Genomic DNA, 22,785 nt, shown 5'->3' with positions numbered 1-22,785 from the left:
AGGAAGCAAGTCGGCCTGTCACTCCTGGAAAAGGAGGGAGGAGCTAGGGAGAGGCGGATGGAAATGTGGGCGGGGCAGAGAGGCTTTTTCCGTTTCCGGCGGACGGCACCGAGCCGTCCCGAGTTTGCTTTTACAGCAAGATGCGACCCCTGACTGAAGAGGAGACCAGCACCTTGTTCCAGAAGCTCTCGAAATAGTGAGGCCCTGGGGAATAAGGGGGTGCCGAGCGGGGGGCGGGGGGCCGCGGGGGGGCGGGGCGGCGCTCGGGCCAGAGATGCGGAGCGGACACGTGGGTCGGGGCGAGTGGCGTGTGGGCCTGCATCACCTTCCAGGCTTCTGGACTCCCCCCCCCCCCCCCCCCGCAGGCTCTGGGCCTCGTGTCCCGCATCGCCAGGGAGAATGAAAGCCCTTTGAGGCCGGGGGCTGTCATCGGTGCTTACGGTGTTTGGCACCCAGCGGGCGCCCAGTAACTAGCGCTTGGCACCCCGCCTGGCCAACTGCGGGCACTCGGTGAACGGGAACGGTTGCTTTTGTCTCCCCGGCGCTGAGTGCAGTACTTAGCACGTAGTAGGCACTTAACTGATTGATTGACTGTAAAATGAATTCAAGTCCAACTATTAAGAGACTCAAGATGCCGCTTGATGGACGCTGCGCTGCTACAAATCAGGGAGCGCCAGCTCCGCGCTCAGACCCCAGCTGTTTGTGAGGCCGAGTCCCCTAATTCCCCATCTGCAAAACGGGGGGGGGGGGGACTCCCAAGTCTGTGGCCGGGTGACTGGAGGCCCCCTTTGTGTTTACAGTATTGGAGAAAATATTCAGTTGCTCGTGGACCGACCTGATGGCACCTACTGTTTCCGTCTCCACAAAGACAGAGTCTATTATGTGAGGTCAGTGTTTGTGGGAGGAGGTCAGTGTTTGTGGGAGAAGAAGGGCTGCAGCCGGCGGGGGGAGGGGGGTCTCACGGAGCTCGGGAGCGCTGAGCGGGCCCCTCTGTTTGCCTCCCTCGCCATCAGTGAGAAGATTCTTAAACTGGCAGTAAATATCTCCAGGGAGAACCTGGTGTCTCTGGGGACCTGCTTCGGGAAATTCACCAAGACCCAGAAGTTCAGATTGCACATCACCGCTCTCGATTACCTGGCGCCCTACGCAAAGGTAGGCACCCGGCTCCGTCCTGAGGAGCTTGTGTCCGGGGGGGACGCGCATCTGTGGCCCTGACCATCCCGGCATTCCCGGAAATGCTTTGGCAGATCTGGATGCGAATCTCGGCTTTTCTCGAGCAACAAGGGGCGCGGAGTACATGCGCTCTGATGTTTTCTCAACATTGAAATTCTGTACGAGGAGGAGGAAAGAGAGCTTTTGGTGTGGAGTTGGCTGATTACTGCTCGATGAAATGTTAAAAAGTTTTAGTGAATCACTGAAGTTAATGCCTGTAAATCATATTTGCATTAAATACTATAGATCTGAAGCAGTAGAGTTAGTAAGAGCTTAGGCACCCCAAATTTAAGGCCTGGAAGATAAAGGAAGTTGGATGATTTGGATTCAGATTAGTCAGGAGGTTTTTTTTTTGTTTTTTTTTTTTTTTTTTAATTTAATAGCCTTTTATTTACAGGATATATACATGGGTAACTTTACAGCATTAACAATTGCCAAACCTCTTGTTCCAATTTTTCACCTCTTACTCCCCACCCCCTCCCCTAGATGGCAGAATGACCAGTAGATGTTAAATATATTAAAATATAAATTAGATGCACAATAAGTATACATGGCCAAACCGTTATTTTGCTGTAGAAAAAGAATCAGACTCTGAAATATTGTACAATTAGCTTGTGAAGGAAATCAAAAATGCAGCTGTGCATAAATATAGGGACTGGGAATTCAATGTAATGGTTCTCAGTCATCTCCCAGAGTTCTTTTTCTGGGCGCAGCTAGTTCAGTTCATTACTGCTCCATTGGAAATGATTTGGTTGATCTCGTTGCTGAGGATGGCCTGGTCCATCAGAACTGGTCATCATATAGTATTGTTGTTGAAGTATATAATGATCTCCTGGTCCTGCTCATTTCACTCAGCATCAGTTCGTGTAAGTCTCTCCAGGCCTTTCTGAAATTATCCTGTTGGTCATTTCTTACAGAACAGTAATATTCCATAATATTCATATACCACAATTTATTCAGCCATTCTCCAACTGATGGACATCCATTCAGTTTCCAGTTTTTAGCCACTACAAAAAGGGCTGCCACAAACATTTTGGCACATACCGGTCCCTTTCCCTTCTTTATAATCTCTTTGGGATATAATCCCAGTAGTAACACTGCTGGATCAAAGGGTATGCACAGTTTGATAACTTTTTGAGCATAGTTCCAAACTACTAGGAGATGTTTTTCTTAATCCTGGGTCTCTCTGCTGTGGCCGGGCAATATGTATCATGAGAGTCTTGTACGGATGCAGAGATCCGTCTTGCCAGTCAGGGGACTCAATAGCCCACTCTGCCTTTGTTAGAGACAAGTCACGGTCTTAATTTAGTTTGCAGCACTGAACCTTATGCTACCACTAAACTTTATAAAAGCTGCTCTGATTATAAAGTGTGTTTTTGGTCGCTGAGAGGCCACTAATTGGTTTTACTAGCCTTGCTAGTAAGTAGATTATGGGCAGACCTTTGTGCCTCACAGTCTCTTCATCCAAGATTTTTGGTACTTTCTGCCATTATCTTACTGAGCTTAGAAGGAGAGTTTGACTCCTTGGAGATTCAAATGGAGTTTAGTGCCCAGTGTCTTAAACTATGGTTCTTGACCCCATTGGAGTCTTGTAGCTGAAAGTGGGGGTGGGTCACAAAATTATTATTTATTATCAGTAAATGTTTGATTTGTATGCCTATTTTACATATTTTGTATTTTACATATATGTATTTTATATACATAGATACCAGTCAGATGAAAAGGGATTATGAGTAGAAAAAATTTAAAGTGTGATTTAGTGGACAAATTTTTTTAAAGGCTTTTTAGAAGTTCTGTTACCTTTTGATATAACAAGGAAAGTGTTTTCTTTTTATTAATCCCTTTATGAAACAAGGAAATTAACAATTTGTAGGGACTTACACTTGTACTCAGTACCCCCCCCGTCATTTTAAAATTCCATTAAGAGACGTAATCTAGAACTACATCTCAAACCCCATACCAAAATAAGGTCAAAAGGGATGCATGATTTGGGCATAAAGGATGACACCACAAGCAAATTAGGAGAACAAGGGATAATTTACCTATCACATCTTTGGAGAAGAGAGGAATTTATGACCAAAGAAGAAGTTGAAAACATTACTAAAAGGCAAAATTAACTACTTTGATTAAATTAAATTTAAAAGTTTTTGCACAAACAAAACCAACAGAAACCAGATTAAAAGAGTGGTAGAAAGCTGGGGAAAAAGACCTCATTTCTAAAATAATAGAGAATTGATTCAAATTTATAAGAATGTAAGTCATTCCCCAATTGATAAATGGTCAAAGGATAGGAACACATAATTTTCAGATGATGAAATTAAAGCCATCTATAGTCATATGAGAAAATGCTCTAAATCATTATTGATTAGAGAAATGCAAACTAAAACAACTTTGAGGTACCACGTCACACCTCTCAGATTTGCTAAAATGACAGGAAAAGATGATGAATGTTGGAGGGGATGTGGGTAAACTGTGATACTAATACATTGCTGGTGAAATTGTGAAATGATTCAACCATTCTGGAGAGCAATATGGAACTATACCCAAAGGGCTATCAAACTACATACTCTTTGACCTAGCAGTGTCATTACTGGGTCTTTATTCCAAGGAAATGAATCATAAAGGAGAGAAAAGGACTCACATGTGCAAAATGTTTATAGCAACTCTTTATGGTAACAAAGAATTGGAAAAGGAGTACATGCCCATCAGTTGGGGAATGGCTGAACAAGTTGTGGTACATGTAGGTAATGGAATATTATTGTTCTATAAAAAATGATGAACAGGCTGATTTTAGAAAGGCCTGGAAAGATTTATATGAAGTGATACAGAGCAAAACAAGCAGAACCAGGAATGCATTGTACGTAATACCATCAAGAATGTGCAGTGATCAACTATGAAAGATTTGAATCTTCTTAGTGGTTGTGTGATCCAAAGCAATCCCAATAAACTTGGGACAGAAAATGCCATCAGCATCCAGAAAAAGAACTATGGAGAGTGAAAATCAACCCATGTTATGTTCACTTCTTTTTTCTGTTTTTTTTTTTTTTCCTCCTCCCGTGATTTTTCTCTTTTCTGATTTCTCTCCCAACATGATTCATAAAGCAATGTGTGTTAGAAATAAGTTAATTTTTTAAAAAGGAGAGAAATATAACCTAAGAACTAGCAATTGATTCAGCTATTGGAATGTAAACATAATGATTTTTATATCTCATTTAGATGAATATTTTTTCTTGTAGCATAAAGTATGGGTGAAACCTGGAGCAGAGCAGTCATTCTTGTATGGGAACCATGTGTTAAAGTCTGGCTTAGGCCGAATCACAGAAAATACTAATCAGTATCAGGGACTGGTGGTGTACTCCATGGCAGATGTCCCTTTGGTGAGTAGAAGTAGTAAGATTCATTAGTTCTTTTTCAAGAAAAATAACTATACCCTAAGTTGCAATCAAAAAGAATTTAGGGGTTTTGTCTTATAATACTGGCTAAGTTTTCATGTAAAACAAAGGCAGTACTAACACTTGGGAATTAACTTTCACCCAAATACTACAGTAACATGGAGGTGACCCTGGATCCCAAAAGACCAGGCCATAGAAACATGAATTTCTAGCTGGTTTTACCCCGCTTAGAAAGGCTTTCAGTATGGCCCCCCAGCCGACAGTCTGAGGACTAGCCTTGTTAAAATTCAGAAAGCTCATTAACAGTTACCAGTTGCGGGGCAAGAGGGAAAAGAAGGGGAATCGGGGACTTTTTGACCAGAGCAGTTCATAAAACCACTAAATGTGGAGGGTTGTGTTTGGGAGTGTACCTTTTAGAAGGTGTTCCCTAATGAATAAAATCGTTAATAGATAAAATGTGGGAGATGAATAGGTATGATCAGCACCTTGTGAATTGTCCTTTCTGTTGAATCTCCAGGGTTTTGGTGTGGCAGCCAAGTCCACCCAGGACTGCAGGAAGGTGGATCCCATGGCGATTGTTGTGTTTCACCAAGGTGACATCGGGGAATATGTGCGCCATGAAGACACGCTGATATAATTAATTCGTCTTATGGACTTGTGGCCTTATGAGAGCTGCTGAACTACAGATTTACCCTTTACTGACTTAATGTACTGTGGCCTGTGGATACCCTGTTGGTTGTTCTTCCTACTGCAGAGGCTCTGGGGCAGAGTTCAAGAATCACTGCACTTGGAAGTTGGAACCTGGGGTTTGAATCCAGCCCTTAGCATAGTTCCTGACACACATTAGGTGCTTGAAGATTCATCTCATCTCTCAAGACACTTAGTAGCTGGGTGATCTTGTGCAAGTTGCTTCCCTGGATTCACCTGTCTCACAGGCTTGTTGGAATCAAATTGGAGATAAAGTACTTAGGGCAAAAGTGGGATAGAAATAATGCAACTATCATTGTAACTCTGCAGGGTGAGCGCTTGTTTAGCAAGAAAGTAAGACATTCTGAACCGTTTTTGTTTGATATTGATTAAATTGAATACCATGTTTTTTACAAAATGAAGTCCATTCTTGTTCCTTGGTACAGGTCCTGATAATATTTAGAACTGAGGACAAATTATAACTGTTTCTTGTAGCTGTTCTCTAAATGGGTGGTGATTGAACACAATGTCTATTCTTATGTGAATTCAGTGGCATAAGATAGAACAGGTACTTTGTGTTTCTCTAAGTTTTGTGTACAGTACACACAGATCCCCAGCAGAATGAACAAAGAACACCTGGGGAGGTGATCATGCAGAATTCTCACCTTCTGTTTTCCATGATTTCTTTTCTATTGTTGCTGCTACTACAGTATCTATCTGATCGTTGTTTATATGAAATTGGTAAGCCCTATTAATAAGATTAGTAGCTTGTTAAAACTGGCTGTGATGTCACTATTAAATTAATGTATTACTGGCAGGATAAAACTCCATTTGGATATTGAAAATAGAATAGAATAGAAAAGATATTTGGCTCTCCATTCAAAGTTAAGTGCCAAATAGATGATGAATTTGTTGAGGAATCCCACTTCTGTTTTTTTTTTTTCTTTTTTTAATCTTTTGAATACCTTGGATGATAGTAGTTGGAATAAATGTAGGTCTTATCACCTTCCTATACCAGTCCAGCTACATTAAAAAAAATTCTCTGCCATTCCTTTACTAAACCGAACAAAAGGCCACAGGTTCTAAAAATAATGATTCATATCCACTCATCTGATCCCTTTGTTCAAAGGATTTGGTGATTTTTTTTAAAAATTGCATTTAATATATATATAAAGCTACAAAAAAGGCTAGTTCACATTTTAGACAAATTACCGCTTTGCAAGTGTACTTTGTCTTTAACTCGGAAGCTGTCATTTATAGAGATACAATGTTTTATTTATTCTTACTCAATATTGGCTATGATTTTCCCAGCTCTTGTTCCCATACCCCATAAATTCTCTTTCCTATTTTAAGATTTTTCTATCTTCTATCAATCCTCCCTGACTCCTCAAGTTCTTTAGGCTGTAGAAAATAATCATTTTTTATATGCTCAGTACAACTTAAGAGAATAGCTATTAGCACTATTTAGAGCAACCTTTTTAAGGACTTATATGGGGCTGACTAAAGCCAAGTAATAGTTCTGGATTTAGTTATTTTTATTACTATTGATGATCCTTTGTGAATGATGACATTACTTTTAAAAAAAAAATTCAGTATGCAGGGGAAGTTTCTATAACTTTTATAAAACTTGATTTGCTAACCCTGGGGAGAAAGGGAGGGAGGGGAGCAGGATTAGGACTTGGTTTCTAATCTTGCCTTTAGCATCTTGGCTTTCTTGGGTCTGTGACTTGGGGGGCATTGAAGAGACGCTTCAGGAAATACAACTGCAAGATCCCAGAAAGGACAATAACGATACTCTGGGCTATTGACCACCAGTTCACATAGTTATAGTTTGATTGGAGAATGAAAAAGTCAGATCCTTTCCTCATGCGGGCAAAATTGTAGTACCTCCACATGTGAAAGATATTTATCTGAACCTTTCGTGTACTTTCCTGCAGAGAAAGAAAATGAAAGAAAGCAGGTGAACCCCAGTATAGATGAAGCTATCTCATGTGACTTACACACTTGACAGATGTATTTCACCATTGAAATTTGAAAATTGCATATGCAGAATGTTTTTAGGTATTTGGGGATGTTCACAAAATGCTTAAGCTGATAATATGAGTTAAATCAGTCTCAGAATTCTAGATTTCCTTAAGTTCTAAAGAAATATATATTTATATGACCTGCTTCTAGACTTTGAACATAAGAATAATTTTAAACCTGGAGAAGACCTAGATGATAATGGTTCCACTTTTTATTCTATAGATGAAAAATCAGAGTCCAGAGAGATGGACTGATTTGCTTATCAGGGCCACAATCTATGTCTCCTGACATGCTCATTACTCTTAGAATATTATATCCACTTTCTGTGCTACCTCCCTTCATGATTGGAGATAAGTAGCATTCCCCTTATTAATGTAACCTAAAGTTAAGATATTCTCTTATATCTGTCTTTCTATTTCACATTTACAATTAGAATTGAAGCATCCTTTATATAACAAAGTGAGAATTTAGGAGAATCCAAAATGGCAAAGCTATTCTATTCTAGACCTAGCCCTCAAACCCTTGTTAACCATCATTTTCTGCCATCCTTTCTCTAGGCTTCATTTCTGATCCATTTTTCCTTTATGAAAAAAATGTGCCCACGAGCAGTTTCCCTCTCAATCCATAAATGTTTCTTCCTTTGGAGCATACATTACCTCAATGGCATCCAAGGTATCATTCAGTTTTTGTCTCTCCTCATTCCTCTGATTATTTTCCAGGTCTGCCCCCTCATAAAAGACTCCAAAATTGATATACACTTGTACAGAGGCAAAGTGGTTTTGTTGATTGCCGAGACAAAGCTGGTAAAAGCCTGTAGGGATACCCAAATAAATACTGAATTTTCAGTCTCCCAAGACTACTCAAGCATTAACTTCTTATATTACTTTCTCCCTGCTTTCCCCTCCCCCCCCCCCATGTCCCTGGCTTTTAATTTGCTACACTTTATGCAAAGCTCTTTAAAGCTACCTTGGAAGGAAAGTCAAATTCACATTCTGATTTAATTTTATATAGTAAAACCTTTCCTTAAAATAGCATTTATTTTGGGTACAGTAACTTTATCTTGCTTTCCTTCAACTTCTTTTTCAATAATGCATAATTACCATTTATTTCATTAAGCTTCCTTCTCTTCCTATTCAGAAGACTCCCCCTCTAGGCTAATTCACTTCTCTTTGAGATTAACTCCAATTTATCCTATTTTTGAGATCCAGAGATGTTTACCCATGTATCTCCCCATTTAGATTGAGTTCCTGGAAAATGAGGATCTTTTTTGCCTTTGTATTCCTAGGGCTTAGCATAGTGCCTAGCACAAAGTGCTTTGGTCTGAGTTGACTTGGTCAATAATGGCCAATTTTTGGTCTCTTGAGTAGATTCACCTACTTTTCTGAACTACGGGTTTTGCAGAGTTAACAAGATCTCTTGTTCCGTACCTTGATTTCAGAGTTGGGCTTTCTCCACCTTCTATACCTTTGCCTAAGTGGTCTCCTATGCCTCCTTTCTATGGAAAACACTTCTTCCCCACGTCAGCTTTTTAGAATTTTCATCTTCCTTCAAAGTACAACTCAAGTTCTGCCTCCTTTGTGAGACCTTTATAAGTATTATCCACCTGAAGGCACAGCTTGGTGGATATGCTGGGCTTGGAGTCAGGAAACCCCACATTCAAATCCATCCTCTAAAACTTACACTAGCTGTGTGACCTGGACAAGTCACTTAATCTTAAACCCATTTCCTTCACTTTCCCCATCTGTAAAATGAGCTGGAGAAGCACAAACCACTTCAGGATCTTTTCCTAGAAAACCCCCGATAGGGTCATGACTAAAATCAACAAATCTATCCGAAATTGCTTTGTATGCTTTATATTTCTTCCTACAATGAATTTCTTCTCCAGTAGAACGTAAGCTCCTTGAGTGAAGGAAATGGGATGTCTTATTCTTTGCTTTTGTATCCATAGCACTTAAACATAACCAGTGGACATCCCCTTTGTCACAATGGTATCTGTGAAATTTTAAAAGAGCCCCTGGGATGCTGTTATTCACAGGTTTATGAGATGACATCACTTCACCCTTCCAAGTATCTAGTACTTTCAATACCATCAAGTATCCCTAGTGCCTTAAACTTAATAAATTTAACATGAACTATCACTCCAGAGGGAAAAAAGCCTTAATGTCAAGTCCCTCCTAGAGTTTTTACTTAATTCTCTAGAAACTACAGACCAAAATGATAAGTTGGGAAACTGAAATTAGGACCAATAAACACAGACCTGATTCTTTGGTAGAAAAGTTGATCTGACCTCGGATATCCTGAGATTTATCAATGAGAAAACCTTTTGGGGTATGAGCAGTGGCAGTTATATGCCGGCCCTGTGAAAGTCCCATTGTCCGCTGAACCTGCCAAGATATGTAGAACAAGGAGAAGAACATCTGTTAACTCCTTAAAAGTTGGGAATTTTCATCTTTGTATGTGTGTGTGTAAATATATATATATATATATATATATATATATATATATATATATACTTTTTTTTTCCCAATCAGAAAGAAATTTGCCTTTCTCCCATTAAAAAAGAAAAACAAAGTATTATATCGATAATTAAGCAAAATTCTTACACTGGCTATGCTCCCTCCTGTTCCTTTCCACCCCCAAAAAAGATTTCATTCTGTACTTTGAGTCCATCCCCTTTCTATTAGGAAATGAGTAGCATGTTTTATCATGAGTCTTATGGGATTGTGTTTTGGTCATTACACCAATCAGATTTCCTGAATGTTTCAAAGTTATTTGTTTTTACAATATTAATACATTCGTATTGTCTGCTCACTTTACTCAGTTTATCCATGCCTTCAAAGGTTTCTCTGAAATCATTGCTTTCATCATTTCTTGCAGCACAATAATATCCCATCATATTCCTATAATATTATTTATTCAGCTTTTCTACAATTGATGAGTACTCTCCCAAAGCTGTTATAAATGTTTTTGTCCATTTGGATCCTTTTCCTCTTTCTTTGATCTCATTGGGATATAGTTTCAGAGTGCTTTCCAAAATGGCTAGACCAGTTCATAGAACAATAGTGCATTTACATACTTGTTTCTCTATGGCATTTGTAATTTTCCTTTTTTGTAAACTTTGTCAACTTGCGAGGGGTGAGGTAGAACCTCAGAGGTGTTTTAATATGCATTCCTCTAATAATAATTTAGAATATTTTCCATGTCACTGTTGATAACTTGGATTTTTTTCCCCCTCTAGTTTTGTAGTTTGTAGTTGTGATGGGATTTTAAAATTTCCAAATTTCCTTTTATTAATTTTTTTATTATTTGGGACTCAGGGATATTCTTCCTACAACTTTTGGTTAACTGAAACTCTGTCTTCTATTAATAATGTCACCTGACTCATGGAATAATAATGTTAAAGGAAAACTTTTGACACTCCTAAGATAAGAAACCAAATGAGAGGAAGAAGTTAATATATAACATCTTTAAAATTGCCCCCCCAAAAATTTCACTTGTGGAAGAATTTTTCTTCCTGATATATGAATTATCTGCTTTTCTTCTAATTTAGCCAAGTTAATTTTGCTTGTGCAAAATCTTTTAAAATTTATATAATCAAAATTGCCCATTTTACTTTTTGCAACCCTCTCCAGCTCTTCTTGGGTCATGAATTCTTTCCCATCCATGGATCTGACAGATTATGTCACCTTTTCACCTTCACTAGAATTTGTTTTCTTTAAAACTAATCCCTCCCTTAATTTGCTCACTTCTTCCCTAATCCACCTGTCTCCCTATTGAATAAAATATATTTCTTTGCCCTTCTGTGTGTCAATATATTCCTTCCTCTTTTTACTAGGTCACTTCAGAGTAAGATTCAAATGTTGTCTGTTATCCTCCCTTCTTCGTTGTTTATGTAGAGACTTCTACTTGTGATTCCAATGATAATTCTCCACATTTTTCCTTTCTCTTTGTCACTTCTTTCCCCTCTCCCCATTCATTCCTCTTCATCTTCCTTTCAAATCTTTTAAGAACCCAACAGAATTACTCCCAGGCCCTCTGTCTAATAAGATTCCTGTGACCCTTGATGATGAAAAGGATTTTCAGTGGATACATGTTTTAAAGCCCCATATAAGAATATAAACAGTTTATCCGTGTTTAATGCCTTAAGATTATTCTCGTTTACCTTTTTATGTTTCTCTTGATTCCTGTGTTAGAACTGCAAAGTTTCAATGCGGTTCTTGTCTTTTCATCACGTATGCTTGGAAATTCTCTCTCAGTGTTCAGCAAACCATGGCTTATGGGTCAAATCCATCCTAACGACAATTTTTGTACAGAACATTTAACTTACAGGCTGTACAAAAAAAAGGCAGTAGACCAAATTTGGCCTGAAGATCATAGTTGCCAATCTTTGTTCCATTTCATTAAAGACCCATTTCTTTTCCCCCAAGATTACACATACTCATTTTTGCAGACTAAGTTACTCCTGGTTATAAGCATATTATTTTTTGCCTTAAGCATATATGGGATTTTAGGCTGGTGACTCTAAATTATATATGATCCTGATTATAGTTCCTCAGTACTTGAATTCTTTATTTCTGGCTTCTTGCAGCCCTTTTATTTTGACTTGGAAGCTCTGGATTTTGGATATAATAATTCTGGGAGTTTTTATTTGGGGATTTCTTTCAGAAAGCAATTAGTAGATTCTGTCTATTTATAGTTTGCTCTCTGTTCTAAGAGACAGTTTTCTTTTATGATTTCTGATATATAATGTCTAAGTTATTTTTTATTTTGATCATAGAGTTCTTAAATAACCTTTCCTCAAACTGCTTTCCAGCTCAGTTATTATTGTAATAAGTTACTTTACATTTTCTTCTATTTAAGTTCAGTCTTTTGACGTTGCCTTAATATTTCTTTTGTCCCAATAATTTAAGACAATTCCAAAGGATTTATGAGCAAAATGCTATCCATCTCCAGAAAAAGATCTTCTGAATGTAGATCTAAGCAATTTTTGACTTATTTTTCTTGGTTTTTTTTTAAATTTGTGTTTTCTTTTACAGCATGACTAATCTAAAGATATGTTTTGCATGATTGCACATGCATAACTTCTACCAAATTGCTACTCTTTCAATGAGAAGGGAAGGAGGGAGCAAGAAAGAGAATTTGGAGCTCAAATTTTAAAAAAAAATAGTTAAAATTGGGGGGGAAATATTAAATTGAAAAATTAAAAAAAATTTTTTTTTTTGTCTCATGGAGTCATTTTTATTTAGTCCATTCTAATTTTCAGGAAAGATTTTGTAACTCTTGTGCCAAAGTATTAATTCCCTTTCTAATTCTCCCCTCCCCATAATTCTCATTAAATTTCCATTTTCCCCCTTCTAATGCTCTCATTTAAATTATTTTTAAAAATTTTTTGAACTTAAACAAAAAAATCTCACTTCCTCTTTGCTAGGAATTCTATTTGCACTTTTGTCCAGACTGTTTTTGAGACTTTTCTTGTAGATATTATGGAGTCATTCTCTGAGTTTATATCTTGAGCATCTCTGTTATTTTAAAGCTTTTTATGGTGGAAATTCCTCCCCACCCCCATATTTTTCTAGGCAATTTCCTGGCTTTGGACATTATATTAGGCCTCGATTCTATGCTGGAGAAAACATCTGAGCTGATCCTGCTGTTGCTTTATTGGGGATAGTTATTCAGGATTTCAGACAGTTCAGTATGGGGAACTTGCAGGTCTTCTTTGTTTCTAAAGTGATTCTGGGCAAAGTCTGATTGCTTTCCTCCTGGTCCTGGTCCTGCAAGTTCTTAATCTGGGTTTGGATCTGAGTTATATATCTGGACTTGCCCTGGTCAGATTTCCAGGAAACTATTGCTGACTCAACCACTCTCAGCTAGAAAGTTCTTCTAGTTTAATAACTGCAGGCTCCTCCTTGGTCAGGAATTTCTATCCTGGATGATCTCCTATAGAGGTCAAACTAAAGGATGGAACTGACTCCCCTCTACTTTTGGGCTTTGGGTCACAAAGCTGCTACTTGCTTCTGAATTTGCCAATTACTCAGTACACAGCCTAGGGACAGCAACTGGTAGAGACCATCCCTATTGTCCTCTCCTCAGTCAGCCCTGGAACTGTATAGTGAACAAAATAACTGCCACTTGGTACCTGTTCGCGAATCCTGCCCAAGGTTATACCTAGCTCTGGATCAGGGACTTCTTGACCTGGTGGACACTTCTCCCTATGCTAAAATGTTCCACTTGGCCATTCCTAGCTAGCTTTCATTCTGGTGTCCACCTTATGCTGACCTGGGCTCAAAAAAGTGACTCATGATTTTTTTTTCCTTGGATTTTTCAATGGACTTGGGTGGTTTTCTAGCTCTGTTTGGGGGAGTTGTGGGGAATGACTTAGCTATATTTTCTCTTGCTATTCTATCATAGTGGCTCCTTCTGTAATATCAGTATTAGGTAATATCTTCAATTAAGCAGAACATTGCATGACCTCGTTAATTGGTCAGAGATAGGGATTTTGAAGAAAGAATGTGTTAATAGTGTATGATCTTTGGATACTTTCCAAGTTCTGATTTAGATTGGAAATTCACAGGGCTCCTTTATGTATTTTAAAATTATGATCCTCCTGGCCCCCAAAAGAAAAAGATTTTGGTTATGTCTACTGATATTTGCCACAATAGAAACTTAAATATGAATATAGTTGAAGATCCACTAGAAAGTGTCTTGGTGAACAAAAGGTGTGCTGGAGCTGGATTATAATATTACATGAAAGTCAATTGTTAAATGCATGAGCATTTACAGCTCAAAAATCAGAAAATGCTGCAAATAAGATCTTGATTTATTTTGTTATCTAGACTTTTTAAAAAGCAAGGGAGAAAATAATAATGCTGGTTAAACTAGAAAGTATATTGTATCATTTCAGAGAGTCAGGGAGCTCGGTGAGTTTTTTTGGAGAGAGGGCACTAGCAACTGAAGGGATCAGGATGAGACTCTCATCAGTAGAATTTTGAGAGGAACTGTGGATTTTATAAAGTGGTGATAAGAAGGGAGTGCATTTCATGGATCATGGAAACAACTGTGCAAAGGCATTGGGGCAGGAGATAAAGTATCATATATGAGATACAACTGGAATTGTAGAATTCTTTCAGGGAAGGATCAAATTGAGAGTGGTTGTAAAGCTCTTAGCACTGTGCTTGATGAATAAATAGTAAAGCCTTTTTAAAATGCACTTTTCATTCATTCATTCACTTTTGAGATGCAGAGTAATATGGTCAGGCCAGCACTTTAGGAAAACCACTTTGGCAGATGGGAAGTGGACAGGGGAGAGAGTTGGGGTAAGGATACTAATGAGGTGATCCAGGTGAGGTGATGTGGCCCTCACATCAGTTGGGGGTTAGAAAGGATCTCAGCAACCATTTAGGCCCACCAAGCCCAAAAGTATAACACACGTGATAAGTGATTCCCAGAAGGGAGAATTCACTATTCAGCTTGCATCCTAAGGAAGCTTTCCACCTATGGCTGCTGGTTCTGTCCTTGAAAGTCAAAGAGAACAAGACCATTTAATCCCTTTTCCAGGCCATTTTCAAGTTTAAAAGGCTTTATTAAGTGTTTATTCTATGTGCCCAGCCCAGTGCTAAGCCCTGGAGATTACTAAGGCAAAAGCATACAAGGTCTTTGTCCTCAAAAAGTACCCAGTATTATCCAAGCATTCTGGAGAGCAATTTGGAACTGTGCCCAAAGTGCCATCAAACTCTGTATTCCCTTTGATCCAGCAGTGTCATTACTGGGTCTGTGTGCAAAAGAGATCTTAAAGAAGGGAAAGGGACCTGTATGTGCCAAAATGTTTGTGGCAGCCCTCTTTGAAGTGGCCAGAAACTGGAAACTGAGTGGATGCCCATCAGTTGGAGATTAGCTGAGTAAGTTATGATATGTGAATGCTAGGGAATGTTATTATGAATAAGAAATGATCAGGAGGATGATTTTAGGGAGACCTGGAGAGACTTACATGAACTGACGCTGAGTGAAATGAGCAGAACCAGGAGATCATTGTACACGCCAACAAGAAGACTATACGATGAGCAATTATGATAGACTTAGTTCTCAGCAATTTTGTGATCCAAAGCAATTCCAAGTCAACTTTGGATGGAAACTGCCCTTCTCATCCAGAGAGAGAATTATAGAGACTGAATATGGATGGAAGCATGTTGTTTCATTTTTTTTCTCTTGTATTTTTTTTTTCTCATAGTTTTCCCCTTTTGTTCTGATTTTTCTCTTCCAACATGACTTATATGGAAATTTGTAAAAAAAAAAATAATAATGTACAGGTATAATTTTTTAAAAATTTAAAAAGCACTCAATGCTCTAGCTTGTCAAGATCCTTTTGGATCTCAGTTGTCATCCAGTGTGTTGGTCATTGCTCTCAGCTCAATGTCATTGGCAAATTTGATAAGTATGCCATCTTTGCCTTTATCAAAGTCATTGATAAAGAATTAAACAGCACAGGACCAAAGCACAGACTCCTAGAGACCTGCCATGTTGACATTGTTTCTTGAGAGCAAGGACTGTCTTGTCTCTTTTTGTATCTCCAAGTGCTCAGCCTGTTGTCCGGCACATAGTAGGTGCTTAATAAATGTTTACTGATTTGATTTGATCTCTAATGACTATTCTTTGAATTCTTTTTTTTGATCAATTCAGCATCCATCCACCTACTCCACATTGTTCCATCTTCTCCATAAAAAGAGTACAAGATAATTTGTCAAAAAGCTTTGTTGAAGATTATATGAGAATCAATTCTGATGGACATGGCTCTCTTTAACAATGAGATGATTCAGGCCAGTTCCAATGGTGTTTGTGATGAAGAACCATCTGCACCCAGAGAAGGGACTGTGGGGACTGTGGATCACAACAAAGCATTTTCACTCTTTTTATTGTTTGCTTGCATTTTGTTTTCTTTCTCAGTTTTTTCCTTTTTGATCTGATTTTTCTTGTGCAGCAGCATGATATTTGTGGGAATATGTATAGAGGAATTGCATTATGTTTAACATATATTGGATTATTTGCTGTTTAGAGGAGGAGGTGAGGGGAAGGGAGGGAAAAAATTTGGAACACAAGGTTTTGCAAGGGTGAATTTTGAAAATTATCCATGCACATGTTTTGAAAATTAAAGGCTTTAATAAAAAAAAAAAAAAAAAAAAAAAAAACAACTTTGCTAACAAAGTTTATATATTTATTTTAATATATATTTATATTATATTTCTTTCATCTACTATTTTAGTAACTTTGTCAAAAATTGAAATGAAGTGTTGCTTACTTTCTCAATGGTTGGGGAAGAGTCTGGAGGAAAGGAGAGAATTAGGAATTCAAATTTCAAAAAAGACTACTAAAAATAAGTAATGATTTTAAAAAATTTCTTAAAATTGAAATGAAGTTAGTCTGATACAACCTATTGATAAAGCTAGGGTGCCTCTTCATAATCACTGTTGCCTTTCTAGGTGTTCACCAATCATGTAATTCTCTTAGAACATTCCCAGGAATCAAAGTAAACTCACTGGTCAATAGCTTGGAGATTCTATTCTGTTCCTTCTTTCAAAACTGGGACATTTGTCTTTCTTCAATCTTGTGGTTCCTTCTCTTGTTTTCCATGATTTTTCAGATATCACTGACAGTGGCTTGGCCATCATGTCTGCCAGTTCTTTCAGGAGACAAAATGGTGGTTCATTTGAGTTAGATGACTTGAATTCTTCAAGGGTCACTCAGAATTCTCTTACTGTCTTCTAACTTTTTTGAGGTGATCAACTGTTAGTGATTTTTATTCTATCATTTTCAGTGTAAAAGCAATTTTCCTTTGCTGGGACAACAGAAACAAGAGTGGAACAATATGACCTTCTATGTATGTTAGTTATCATCTAACCCAAGATAAAGTTCCCTCTCTTTTTTGATCCTCCTTTTTCTCCCAGTAGAGTAAAGAACAAACAAATAAAAGTTGTTGTCTTTAGTTTCACTGGCCAGCCTCAACTCATTCTGAGTTTTAGCATTCTGAAATTATTTTCTTGGATTTTTATTATTATCTTTATTTTTACATTGTCTCCATTTCCCTCGGCATGCCTTCCCCTCTCTCCTTCCAGGGAGGCATCTCTTATAATAAGAATTTTTTAAAAAGAAAAAAAAAAAAGAAAAATTAGTAATACTGATAAATAAATGGAAACAAATTTTAGGTTATAGTATTCATTCCCTGGAGCATTTTCCTTCCCTTCTACCACTAATCTCTGGACCTCTACAAAGGAGCATGGGGAGATATCCCAACTAATTAGTTGACACCTTATTACCAAGCAAGGGACCTGGTACATAGGCATTTTAATAAATAATAATTGATTTGACACTACTTTAAAAAATTGGGCCATGATTTTATATTCACCCATAGTACCTCACTCTGATTCCATCTTCTATATGTCTTCTTAAAAATCACATTATTTTCTTGTGTCTTAATTTCTGATCATCTTCTTTTCCCCTTGAGTTAACTCTCTCCTGTAGTGTATTTTAGTCCATGAGATTTTATTTATCTTGAACTCTTTGAAGTTTGTTTTTAAGGTGCATGTCAAATCACGTCTGGGTAAGAGAAGAAATAGTGTGATAAGCTCAAAGAGAGGTTTAGAACAATTTCTATGGGGATTGAGTAAAAGGACCGATTGTCTTTTAATTTATAGGCTCAAGACTGGGAAGGGAAGAGAATAAGATCAGCCCCTGTGTGACGACCAGAGAGCTGAGAGATGAACAGACTTATTGGGATATATAATGAATTTAGGAGGGGAAGGCAGAAGGAGAGATGGAATTATGAGAGGTTATGATTTGATAGAAGGAAAGAAGTTGAACTCTTGTAGGTCAAGGCCCTGAGAGTCCTGTGTGTAGCTGAGGTGGAGTGGAGGAGTATGTCATGAGAGTCTGAGGTGGGTGGATGGAGGAACTGGGTTATTCAGATGCTTGGGTGTAATTCACTCTTTCAGCAGAATTCATGGCAGTAATGCACGTTTACATAGAATTTATGCATTTACATAGGTTTGCAGTGTTTTTCTCCAATCCTCTCCCATGAAATAGTTAGTGATCCCAACAACAGCCTCCCTACCCCACCTAAAGAAACCCCAGAGCAGTTCAAAAAATCACTCATTCAGATATTAATAAAATTCCTTTCTCACTAAAGAGAAGTGAGGTTGAATATTGACTAACCCCCCATTCCCCATCAATCTTCCTTTCCATTAGAATGGATTTTCCCCAGTTCCTGGTCCTGTACATAAGAACCCTGCCACATAGGAACTCTATAAGAAGCAACCAGTCTTTATTATTACTATTATTATTATTATTATTTGGGGGGCGGGCGAGCCCCTCGGTGAGACAAACTCAATCACACCTGAGGTTCCCGTGCCCTGACCCGGTTTCACATCCTCCCTGATTACACTTCATGTTTTATGTGCTCTCATTAGAAGTGGCTTGCTGTTTGGTCCTGGGACTCCGTGTTTCCTTTTAACTGGATCTTTGTATTCTGAACTTTCCAAACCTGCATTGACAGGAATATGGGAATCACTGGACCCATTTTCCAGATGAGAAAACAGGTTAAGTGGCTTCCCTCTTACCACACAGCTGGTAAATAATTGAAGTGGCATTTGAATCTAGACCACCTGATTCTATCTATGTCCAGTATCAATCAATTACATGATCCTCCGCTTCATATGGAATTGAGTTACTCTCCAATGACATACGCCTTGAATAAAACAGGTAGGGTATAGCCTGTAACTCTCTCTTAAAAAAAATACAGCTTTTTTTTAAGGTGGCGCAATGGATAGAACACCAGCCCTGAAGTCAGGAGGACCTGAGTTCAAATCCAGCCTCAGACACTTAATACCTTCTAACTGTGTGACCCTGGGCAAGTCAGTTAAAATAAGTCACACACACAGACACACACACAAAAAGCAGCAACAAGCTGGGCTACGTGCACAAGTTTCTGTTTAGTCCTCCTGGACTATTCTAGAATTAAACTTTCTCGGTAAGTCCCAAAGAGAATCAGCCACTCTCTGGCTCATTGCTGCTTGACAGCCCGTGTATGGAAAGAACACTATGGACAACTCATCCTCAGGCAAGGTACAAGGGGAGCTCTAGGCAGGGTAGCGTGCCTTGGTGGAATTTCACAGATAAGAAGTGACTTTGATAAATGCACTAGGGGCTGAATCTCCAGCTACGAGAGCATGGAATAAGAGTCACTTTCACAGCCGCCGTACAAATAGGGGCTGGGAAGTAACAGGTTTCAAAGATGCTGTGAGAAAGTGGGAGATATAACAAAGGGAATGCAGCAGCACGGATACTGGATTAGGACCGGGCCGGCAAACTAGAGCCAAACATTGAATTTAAGAATGTAAAATCTATTCTTAGCTCGCCAGCTATGCAAACAGGTGGCTGGGCTGAGGTTTGCTGATCCTTGGATTAGACAGATTTACTCAGTCCCCTGCACATATGGCTGTTCAGGGTTGAAATGACCTGGTCCTTTGTATGCTTTCTGACTCACACTTCTAGGTGAACCCCTGATCCTCCTGAGAGTCAGTTTTCTCAGGGGTTAAAAGGAGGTTCAGGCTAGCACCAATCTCGGAGTAGAATCAAATGAAGTAACATATGTAAAGTGCTTTTGAAAGCTTAAGCCCGTATGAATCTCAGCTGTTATAATTGTTACTTCAGCAACTCAGCTGCTTAATTGCAGCATCTCATACCAAATTGTTCTTTCCAACCATTTAAATGCCAGCACTATTCAGAAGCCATTAGATTCCAAATATGATTTCAAGGAACATGAAATTGGGGATCTGACACTTACCAAGAACAAACCCCTTTTAGAAGAATCACTCCACTGATGATATCTGAATACATTTAAAAATCTCCTAAGGTAAAGGAAATGAGTGAAGGGAAAGTGTTTCCTTTCTATGGTTGAAGAAAAACCTATCTCCGCTTTCTCCCTCATGCCATATGTTCAGCACTCACTGCTGTGATGAATAATCTTTTTTTTCGTAGGGACTCCAACCAGAATGAGGTACCAGTCTCATAACTTCCAGGTGAATGGAATATAGCCTCTCTCCAGCAAAATAAATAATCAAAGCCCCTACTTGACAAGGGAAGCCCCCCAAGACCCACCTCATAACTGAAGTAAAAGTATCCACTTTGGTGTGCAAATTGCCAGAAGCATTCTGTTCCTCCTGGGAGGATCATGATGGCAAAGTCATAGCGATCTGCTCCACGGAAAGGTGCCTGGTCGCCGAGACCGCTTAAGGGCTCTGTCTTCTGTCCTCTGGCCGCCAGCACCAGACTCAGGAAGGCTACCCCAACCCCAAAGAGCAAAGACATCTTGCTCTCTCCAGAACCCAAATGCCCGGCTTGGAGCACAGCAGGGACATTCGGTTTTGGCTACTGTTGGGGTAATCATTAACTCCACTCATCCCTTCTCTGCCAACTGTAGTGTGGGGTAGTTCCCCACACATAGAGGCACCTTGGGCTATGCATACTGCCTCTTAAGTATGGAACAAGGGAGCGACTACTGTACAGCTCTTTCTGGTTTTAGAAAAAAATAAATGGTTTTAAGTGCTTGTTACTGGCTAAAAACAGAGCACACTCCCACCTACCTTTAGCAAACTAATTTTTTTTTCCCACCTTACTTGGGTGACTATGAATAAATTTAGAGTATAATAATAAATGAATATTTCTTGTATGTATTTTTCTATTACTCTTACTGCCAGCTTAAAGATGAGTTCTAGTCTCCGTTCTTAGCTCAACTACTTGAATTTTCCTGGGTCTGTTTCCTCAACTCTTAAAGAGGTTAGACACCTAGAGATGATCTGAGGACCCATCTCGACCTTTGATTCTGAATAGGCAATCTGCCCTCGGTGTTGCTCCCCAGAACTAGAGGGGGAAAGTTGTTGTGACAAACTCCCTATAGCACTGCTAGGGAGAAAATGAGAGAATGCCAAATGGACCAGCTTTAAAGACAAATTGTTTTATAACAATGACAACCCAAGATATATTTAAGAGTATTAATGGCCAGGATAGCCATTTGTATAAGATACCAATCCTATCTGGCTTATCAAAGGCTTCCATGTGTACAGCCAGAAGGCCATTATCGGATCATCTTGATATCTAAAATCAGTTTATAGCCCTGATCTGCTCATTTCTCAGTATGACCCACAAACAACAGCCAGCTTTCTCTAGCTCTCATGTAAACTCTAGCATCTCACTGTCAAAGTATAAGCACTCCTTACATTCAGAAGAAGGGTAACTCCAGGCAACATGGGCTTTGAGCAGTAAGTAGGCCTTCTCATTGCCAAGATCTTTGTGCAGACTGCAAGCCTTCTTCCTGCTCCCCTTTAGAACTTCGGGCTTACTCCGAGACTCCACTTGGGTGCCACTTCCCAAGTGACACCCTTCCCGATTCCCCTGAAAGCAGTCCTTCCTGAAATGACATTTCCTACTCTGTACAACACCTGGAATCTCTCTCCAGGGGACCTGAAGGTTCCAGAGGGTGAGGACTCAATTCAGCCACCTCCTTGACTTTAGCCCTTCATGACCTAGTGCTCTCCTACCTGGCCAAGGACTCTGATTCAGGGCCACGTGGCGGTCTTGCACATATACATTTTCCCTGGATGTCTCCCTCCTCATCTCTACCAGTTGGCTTCCTTCAAGTTTTATTTCAAGTATTATTTTCTGTGCTTCTCTCCTCTGACTGTGAGCTCCTTGAGAGCATGGATTATTTTGACTTTCTCCTGCTAGTACTTAGCACAGTGCCTGGCATAGTAGTGTGCTTAATAAATGTAATAGCTGCTTAATAAATGCTTGCCAAAATAGTAAAGACTTAATAAAAATGTTAAATGTTGTTGTTTAAAAAAAAAAACACTGGGAAATGAATGTAAACTGTTTGCATTTTTGTTTTTCTTCCCGGGTTACTTCTACCTTCTGAATCCAATTCTCCCTGTGCAACAAGAAAACTGTTTGGATCTGGACACATAACATTGTATCTAGGATATACTAGGACATATTCAACATATATAGGACTGCTTGCCATCTAGGGGAGGGGGTGGAGGGTGGGAGGGAAAAATTGGAACAGAAGTGAGTGCAAGGGATGATGTTGTAAAAAAAAAAATTACCCAGGCATGGATTCTGTCAACAGCAACAACAAAAAAATAATAAAATAAAATTTAAAAAAAAAAAAAATGTTGTTTAAATAGGAGTACATTTTGGCCAAAAGGCCTGCTTGGCCTGGGCACAGAAGATAACCCCCCCATGGGGAATCAAAGAATGAGGGCTGCTCATTCCTCCCATTTTAAAATATTTGAGTTAGTTGACTAAAAATGAATCAGTAGATTCATATAGTGAGGGGCAAGTTTAGGAAGAGTCCCACTTTTAAACTTGTTAAGGCCATCAGGCATGGCAGGCTCTTAAGTCCACTAAGATGAGTTAACTGATGTCCAAT

General features: G+C 39.0%; 2 protein-coding genes across 2 annotated transcripts; one reads left to right on the top strand and one right to left on the bottom strand.

Moving 5' to 3' along the window:
* The first annotated feature begins 58 nt into the window (after positions 1-58).
* NIP7 (nucleolar pre-rRNA processing protein NIP7) lies at positions 59-7,126 on the top strand. Its single transcript, XM_031950085.1, has 5 exons — positions 59-196; positions 801-887; positions 1,014-1,152; positions 4,449-4,589; positions 5,122-7,126. The coding sequence occupies exons 1-5, from the start codon at positions 141-143 to the stop codon at positions 5,239-5,241; spliced, it is 543 nt and encodes a 180-aa protein (XP_031805945.1). The 5' UTR covers positions 59-140; the 3' UTR covers positions 5,242-7,126.
* TMED6 (transmembrane p24 trafficking protein 6) lies at positions 6,989-20,791 on the bottom strand. Its single transcript, XM_003758512.2, has 4 exons — positions 20,460-20,791; positions 9,574-9,700; positions 7,973-8,127; positions 6,989-7,222 (listed from the first exon to the last, which is right to left on the bottom strand). The coding sequence occupies exons 1-4, from the start codon at positions 20,667-20,669 to the stop codon at positions 6,989-6,991; spliced, it is 726 nt and encodes a 241-aa protein (XP_003758560.1). The 5' UTR covers positions 20,670-20,791.
* Positions 20,792-22,785: the final 1,994 nt, after the last annotated feature.

This window comes from Sarcophilus harrisii, chromosome 2 (genome assembly GCF_902635505.1).
Source record: "Sarcophilus harrisii chromosome 2, mSarHar1.11, whole genome shotgun sequence".
Lineage (NCBI taxonomy): Eukaryota > Metazoa > Chordata > Mammalia > Dasyuromorphia > Dasyuridae > Sarcophilus > Sarcophilus harrisii.
Note: the sequence above shows the minus strand (reverse complement) of the source record. Positions and strands in the feature narration are given on the sequence as shown.

Excerpts from the sequence above, each read along its gene's own strand:
- NIP7 (XM_031950085.1), top strand. The coding sequence starts at position 141 with ATGCGACCCCTGACTGAAGAGGAGACCAGCACCTTGTTCCAGAAGCTC. Across the intron at positions 197-800 it reads TTCCAGAAGCTCTCGAAATA|TATTGGAGAAAATATTCAGT; the intron begins GTGAGGCCCTGG and ends TTGTGTTTACAG. Across the intron at positions 888-1,013 it reads GACAGAGTCTATTATGTGAG|TGAGAAGATTCTTAAACTGG; the intron begins GTCAGTGTTTGT and ends CCTCGCCATCAG.
- TMED6 (XM_003758512.2), bottom strand. The coding sequence starts at position 20,669 with ATGTCTTTGCTCTTTGGGGTTGGGGTAGCCTTCCTGAGTCTGGTGCTG. Across the intron at positions 9,701-20,459 it reads ACTTTTACTTCAGTTATGAG|GTTCAGCGGACAATGGGACT; the intron begins GTGGGTCTTGGG and ends ATATCTTGGCAG. Across the intron at positions 7,223-7,972 it reads ATACCTTGGATGCCATTGAG|GAAAGTACACGAAAGGTTCA; the intron begins GTAATGTATGCT and ends CTTTCTCTGCAG.